Below are 7,728 nucleotides of genomic sequence, written 5' to 3' on the forward strand. Positions count from 1 at the left end.
CCTGGAAACGAGAAGTAATGAGTAGTTGATTTGTTCTGAAATTTATGACTACTTGTACTTATTTCAGAAAGATTAACCGTATAACCTGCACCGGAAATACCGAAAGGAAAATTTGAGTCAGGGACGAGATAATAGTTATTTGACGACAGCGTTTACACGTCATTACACAGTTACCCCTGTCGATGTCTCCCCACACACAGACATTGATTTAAGTCAAGTTAGGAGAAGAACTATCACTGTGACCCATTGATATAAATTATTAAAACTATATGCAGGTTCAGAAATTCTTCTCCAAAATGTTTTAATTCCCGCAATTTAAAGTCTACATTTTTAATAGTAGAACTTAACTAGGAAAAAGTGAAAAGCAGCACTTTTCTATTATTTTCACTCTCTAGCAAATAGAAGAAGATTGAAAAGGTCAGAAGAGACGACTGCTTCCTCAGCTTCATAAAAAAGCTCAGTCCAACACTCAGAAGTACAAGACCCCGAAACAAACTTTCAGCCAGAAATAAAGGACTCGCTATTTGAAATGTCTGTGGAAACTTCTTCAAATCACAACAGCACGTCTCTAGGTCTTGACATAGCGACTTTTCCCTTACAAGGAAGAAAAGGTCTAATCTCCAATGCCGATAGAGATATTTACTTCGCCTTAAACTTCGTGGTCATTTGTGGAGCCATCTCCGTGTTTGGGGTGACGGCTAATGTGATCAACATTGTCAACTTCTGGCGTCAGGGTTTCGCCGACTCAGTGAATCTCAGCCTGGTGGGACTCTCACTGTCTGACCTGGGCTGTCTCCTCACTCTCATCTACAACAACAGCCTCATGAGCCCTTGGCTGGCCTTCTCTGACGTCAGTCCGTTCTTTCCTTTTGAGGTACGCCCTCGAACGAATTTGCAATGCGGTAGACTTTGTTTAACACGAAGCAGTTTAATTAACACCAAATACCAGTTACCATGAAAGGGTTTTAAACCCCTAGTTTTTTTCTGTTTTAATTGTATGCATTCTGACTTCTCTTAACAGGGAATCTGCTTACCAAGTAAGAGATTATAATCTGGTCTCGTGAAGTTTGTGTTATCGGGGATTTACAGTAGACTCAAAGTCTGTTTGTGGTGTCTCTCAAATCGAGGGCCGCCAAGTAAACTATGGTTAGTCATGTTTTTCAAATTTTACAGGAGAGACAAAAAAATCCCGGATTTTCTTGAAGCGTTTTGGGTGGATAAACTTCATTTTTATAAGTAAGGAGCCTACAAATGCAACGTCGGACTTTAAGCTTCCTCATGAAAATGAAGTTTACCCTCCCAAAACGTTTCAAGAAAATCCAATTTTTGTTTCCACTGTAAAATTTGAAAAACATGACTTACCATAGTTTACTTGAAATAAGGAAAAGAAATACTGAAAGGATGTATCAAAAGCCTAGACACAAATTTATCTTTGAAGTTTCTTGCAGAAAACTTTTTTTCAACATAAGGCCATTGTAAATGTCGAGTGCTACCGGCGTCCCTGGTGTAGAGCTAGAGCTATGTGCTTCATTGTCGCACGCCGGATACCCGAGTTCTATTATCTAGTGGGTAGAGTTTGTATCGAGTATCTCGGTCTTTCTGCTTTGATGTTGTAGTCTTCTCAGCTTGGGTTAGCCCTGAAAAACAGGCTCAGAAGTCCATCTCGTAAATGATCTTAATTTTGCGGATGAGATAGTAACAACATATTATTTCATTTATCAAATGTGTCACGACGCGGTGGAATCAGGCAATCGTCAATTTTTGGCCGTTTAGAGTTATTGGTATCAGCTGAAAGCTCGTTCATTTGCCTTGCTTTTATTATTTAAAAATGCCTATCTATCTTGAATAGAAGTCGAAATATTGGCGATTGAAGGAGGTGGGGTCGCCTGGTTTCAGCAATACAAAATGAGCGAGAAAATGGCGCTAAAGTTTGGTAACTTCAACAGCTGTGAGTCCTTAAAAACTGAACATTTACAAACATGTATTTTGTACCTTCAATCAACTTTTTTCAGTGAAGTTCACAGGGAAATGTATTTTTATATGGACCTTAAAGGTGTAGAGCCAAAAAACACAAACTCGACAAAAATTGCCAAACTGACAGAAAAATGCCTGTTTCTTCAATTTCACTATTTTGACGAGAGCCTCAGTTCACCACACTGTCTCACAAATGTGTTTATTGTTGAGTTTTGAAGGCAACCCTTTTGTTATTTTTTCAAGTGATCAAGCGTCTAACAATTTTAATAGTTTACATATACAAAGAGGCATTCCAACTCGATAACGTTCATTTCATGCGCTCGAAGAGCGAAGTCGAGAATCACAATTAGAGAGTAAATAAAAGGTAGAACCTGTCTGTCACGTCGTCCAAATGCACGTTCTAAAAGGAATCTATCTCTCTCTTGCCCTTTTTAACTCCCAGTGGAGCACAGGCCATCAACAACATTACTCCAGCGAAGCCTGTCCTGAGCATCCTTTTCTCTCTGTTTCCATGATGTCCCCGCTTTTTCAATTTCCGCTGATACCGCTCGCCTCCATGTCATCTTAGGTCTTCCCTTCTTACGCTTTCCTTGTGGGAAAAGGAATCTATGCTGTTGTCAAACCCGCGCTGCTCTTGTGCATAAAAAAGTAAATCAAGGGGGGTGCTATTCCTATTCTTCTTCCGAGAAACGAAAGAGAGTTTCAAAACAAAGACTGTAGCGACATCTGAACCAATGCGCAGACGCAGACATCCGCGGACACTTTTTTGGCCGAGTGAACTATCTTGTTATGTACAATATTTGGTCGAATGTAGCTGTTCTTTCTTCCATCACCGGGTTTGTATTATTGTAATTGTGATAAAGTACGTGCTGTCTTGTGTTTTATTCCTATATATCGACGCAACCTAGAACAAGTAAGGGGAAGAAGGCTGCTCCGGTCATGCAGGTCAAGTTCAACACAGGCTGAGAGTGATACAACATTGCAGCAGACAGGTGGGGTTGAGCCTAGGCTTTCTCAGACTGAGAAGGCCTAGGGTTGAGCGATTAAAAACACTTGATCTCTGGGTAATCGAATTAACGTCTTCTGCGAAGAGCCTGATCAACACACCATAGTATACGTCCTCCCTTCAGGTGCGCAATACGTGATCTCTCTCTCTCTCTCTCTCTCTCTCTCTCTCTCTCTCTCTCTCTCTCTCTCTCTCTCTCTCTCTCTCATATTATAATAAACGACATACAGTCAAACCTACTCTGACAACCACTTGTTCAAGCACAAGTACAAATGACCACTCCCCCCCCTCCCAACAATTATTTTAAAGCTTTGTGTCATAATTACACTGTCTTTCTCCTTTACAATGCATAGTCATCTTGACAAGGTTCCACCGTCTGTACATTTATTTCTGTCTCAGGTGCAGTACCTAACCGGCGGCTGGCCCCACGTATGGTTCACGAGGGTTACCAGCTGGATCACGGCCTACATCGCCCTCGAGAGATGTCTGTGTATTGCCCTCCCTCTTAAAGTCAAACAACTCCTCACCCCTTTTCGATCACGCGTCATCATCCTCTCTATCTTCCTTCTCACCGCGGCTTCTATCGCGCCCGTGTACTACACAACTCGACTGGCTTGGAGGTTTTCTGAAAAGCGAAACAAAAGCCTCCTCGGCCTCGCTTTCACATCGGACAGAGAGGAAATTGATGACGTCATTTTGGCAATTAATAACGTCTTCTCCCCCGTGGCTTCGTTTTTTACTGTCATTGGGTGCACTGTTATCTTGGTTGTGAAGCTCAACAGCAAGGCAAAATGGAGGGAAAGCGCAGTTTCTTCTATGGAGGCAGTTAAGTCTGGGAGGGATAACCGAGTCGTCAAAATGGTTGTCACAATTTCTGTGATTTTCATCGTCAGCTACACCCCAACAACAGTCATCTTCCTCACTGTTATCATGGTACCAGAGCTCAGCATCACAGGCCGGTATCAGAATCTCTTCAACGTCCTTTTCTCTTTCTCGTTCATCTTTGAGGCCATCAACTCCTCTATCAACATTTTCGTGTACATTAGGATGAGCTCAAAGTACAGACAGACATTCAACATGATGTGCTGGTGTCGCTCCAGCCAGTGAGAGAAAGGGAAACCAAAGAAATGGGTCGCTTTCAAGGACAAGTGGGCTGACCCAGATTTCGTGGGTTTCCAGAAATCTTGACCTACATCAAAAGTGGGCATTAAATGCCCTACCTATAGGAGAAGTTTGGTCTGATTGGTGTGTATATTTGTTTGGTTGCAGAGAAAATTCTCCACGCCTTTTAAAGAAACCGAACGAGGGGCAAAACTTTAACTTTGGTTTTCTCAAAACAGCATTTTTCGGGATAGCCCTCTTGTGCTTAAAAGCTACCAATTGTAAATGGAACTGTCGACATTTCATAACACGGCCACCCGTTGTAGAGGAGAACACTGGCCCTTTTTTTAGAGGTGACCATCTTACACAGTGCCATAATGATGTATATAAATACTGAAGAGGAAAAACGGGGGAAATGGCCGCATGTACAGATGCTGTCTTATACAGGTGGTCGTTAGAGCAGGTTAAACCGTGTTTCATTAGGAGGAAGAAACCATAACTTTTCTGTAGATATATACAGGGAGTTTTATTTATAAATATGAAACGTCATATCTCTAGCTTTGCAACTGTCCTCTTTTAGTTTAGGTCCGGCAATTGGAATGAAAATAAACTTTCATTCGGAACATTCGTATTGTGTTTGCTTTGTTTTGTTGTTGTGGCATTTTTACATCAGAACCAAGACAAATGAACAAGTTTTAAGATGATATCAATAACTCAATATGCCCAAAAACTGACGAGCGCAAGTTCCCATGATACGATACGTTTACATACATAAATGTAATCTACCCGGCTATAGACAACGAAAGATCTTGTTAGTTTGTTAGTGTTTGAGCGCTTAATCAGCTGCTTGCACTGTATGCTTCCCGGGAAGCTGAGAATGTTTTTGGGTGTTCTATGGTCTGCTGGGGTAATAATATAGTGTAAAGCGCATAGAGCTTTCTGTAGAGCGGGGATATGCGCTATAAAAATGTTATTTATTTATTTATTTATATTATCTACTCTATTATATTTGTGAAAGTTCTCCCCCTTCTTCGTCTAGCGGCATGGTGTAAAGGTTAGAGTAACCAACATGATAGTTTCAAATCAAGGCTGAGTGGGCAAGGTCTTTTCCGTCTTTGACTTAGACAGGTAAAACCCTCCAAAGGGAGGGACGTTCACTTTACGTATCGGCGTTTTCTAGGTCAAAATTGATTGAGATCATGTGGCCTTTCTTAATAAAGGTTTTAAGTATAAAAGTCTCCCGCCATATAACATGATCCAGACTTCGGAACTCACACTAGAAATTACTCATTGAATTTGCAGTTTCAAGAAATATCATAATACGACTTTGCTTGGTTATTTTTCCACAGTTTTGCGAAGACAGCACGTTAAATCTGTTGTTGGGTGGATTTGTGAGATCTATTTGTCTCGCTTGGAGATAGGGCTGGCAGTGGCAAGATGTTAGGAGCCGGGAAAAGTGTGCAACTGGCGCACGTTATGTCGTTGTTGTAGATATGTTCAAAAGAAGAGTGAGTGTTTCTTTGGGGAAATGTCTGATGATTCGGCTGTGTATTCCATCCGGACCTGACTCTGCATTGCCCTCACAGGATTCGAGTTTTTAGACGTGAAGTAGGAGTTGCACATTTCTCTGTTGTTGTTGGCTGCTGGTTTGGATGTTTAGTTTAGTTTTAGTAAAAGTTTTACGGCACTCGCAACTGCATAAGGTCATATGAGCGCCATAAGATTAGAGCTGTTACAAGAGAGTAACAAACATAAAAAAGAAGAAGGGGAGATAAGGACGATAGATGTTTGATAGGACAGAAGAAGCAAACCACACCAGAGCACCCGCCAACCACCCACATTGGATGTTTTAGAAGGTGTTGGTTTTGTTGGTTTGGGGGGAAGTTTGTGAAAGAGAGAAAAAAACTATGGTGTTTGCAACTTCTGTTAGTGTTTCTGTTAGACGTCGGTGGCCTAGTGGTTAGGCTATCGGACTCGCAACCGTAAGGTCGTGGGTTCGAATCCCGTCAGGGGCCCGACGTTGTGTCCTTGGGAAAGGCAGTTTACACGAATTTTCCTCACTTCACCCAGGTGGGAATGGGTACCCGGCTATAGACAGCGAAAGATCTTGTCAGTTTGTAAGTGTTTGAGCGCTTTATCGGCTGCTTGCACTGTATGCTTCCCAGGAAGCTGAGAATGGTTCGGAGTGTTCTATGGTCTGCTGGGGTAATAATACAGTGTAAAGCTCATAGAGCCTGCTGATGAGCGGGGATGTGCGCTATACAAATGCTATCTATTATTATTATTATTATTTCTGCTGTGGCATCATCCCGTGTGGGCATTTACAAGTGCGGTGTGTCTGACAGCACAGCTAATTGGTGCAACTTCTTTTCCATGGCCAACAACACATCGTGAGGCTTTTGTAGCTTCCTGTTAACTATGCTTGCGATTTGTAGGCGCCCTGATAGGTTTTACTTCTTTTCTATCCCTTTTTTAATTTCCTTTCTGTCAGATGCTTGTCGGTGGCCTAGTGGTTAGACTACCAGACTCGTAATCGCGATATTGCGGGTTCGGGGATTCGAGCCTCAGCTCGGCCCGACGTTGTGTCATTGGGAAAGGCATTTTACTCGAATAATATTCCCATTTGGTTCGGTCGTTTCGGAGATGGACTTTAAATTCGAGGCCCCGCCTCTTAAATAACCTAATAGTGTTGACAGGTGAGTTCAGCCTATACCATTTTCATTTCTTTTAATGCTTGTCTGTGTGTCTGTGTGTCTGTTTGCCTACTGTCTCTCTGTCTATCTGTCTCACAGTCTATATTCTTATATTACTCCCCTACAAAAAATGACATTAATAGATAATATTATGACGTGGTAGAACTTAATTATCTCTTTGGCTCTCATATGACCTTATACAGTTGCGAGCGCCGTAAAAACTCTGCTAAAACAAATGTATCTCTACTCGAACAACAACAACAAAAAACAATGACTGCAAGTGGCCCAGTGTAACACTCACACAATATTGTACAACTGCAATAACCAGTTGCTTATTAATGAAATGAGAAAATATTTGCGTGACGTTTTCAATAATGTTTAATGGATCCAGGCCACCACAATAAGTGAGTATTTACCCACGCACACAGCAGACGACTAAGAGAACGACTACAATTATTTATTTTTTTTCAAAACCGCATCCAATAGCTGCTTTTTATTTTCTATTTCCCCAACGTGTTCACTAGCTGTATTTTATTTCTAATTTTCCAACCGTTTCCACTAGCTGCATTTTTTTTTTAAAAACCTTTTCACTCTCCTGTATTTTTGTTTCTATATATGTTCCAACTGTCCCCACTAGATGTATTTGTGAGGCAGCGTGGTGGAATCAGGCTCTCGTCAAAATAATCAGAGTGAAGAAACTTGCATTTTTCAACAGGTTTGTGAATTTTTATCAAATTTTTGTTTTTTGGCTCAACACCTTTCATGCCCATTAAAGAACTCATTTAAGTGTGGATTTTTCTGGAAAAACGTTGATTAAAGGGACAAAAAATGTAAATTTTCAGTTGACCATGGACTCTTAAACTATGGAAATAACTAATCTTTGGCGGCCTTTTTCTCACTAATTTTGCCTCTGAAAACAGGTGAACCCCACCTCCTTCTTTCGTAAATATCTCA

The 7,728-nt window shown here is 41.2% G+C and overlaps 1 protein-coding gene across 1 annotated transcript; it reads left to right on the forward strand.

Annotated features, from left to right (window-relative positions):
- The first annotated feature begins 529 nt into the window (after positions 1-529).
- LOC101855309 (thyrotropin-releasing hormone receptor) lies at positions 530-4,087 on the forward strand. Its single transcript, XM_035971020.1, has 2 exons — positions 530-874; positions 3,380-4,087. Exons 1-2 carry the CDS (start codon positions 530-532, stop codon positions 4,085-4,087), a joined length of 1,053 nt encoding a protein of 350 aa, XP_035826913.1.
- Positions 4,088-7,728: the final 3,641 nt, after the last annotated feature.

This window comes from Aplysia californica, unplaced genomic scaffold, assembly GCF_000002075.1.
Source record: "Aplysia californica isolate F4 #8 unplaced genomic scaffold, AplCal3.0 scaffold00015, whole genome shotgun sequence".
Lineage (NCBI taxonomy): Eukaryota > Metazoa > Mollusca > Gastropoda > Aplysiida > Aplysiidae > Aplysia > Aplysia californica.

Coding starts and splice junctions, on each gene's coding strand:
- LOC101855309 (XM_035971020.1), top strand. CDS start 530: ATGTCTGTGGAAACTTCTTCAAATCACAACAGCACGTCTCTAGGTCTT. Junction 875..3,379: donor GTCCGTTCTTTCCTTTTGAG/GTACGCCCTCGA, acceptor TTTCTGTCTCAG/GTGCAGTACCTAACCGGCGG.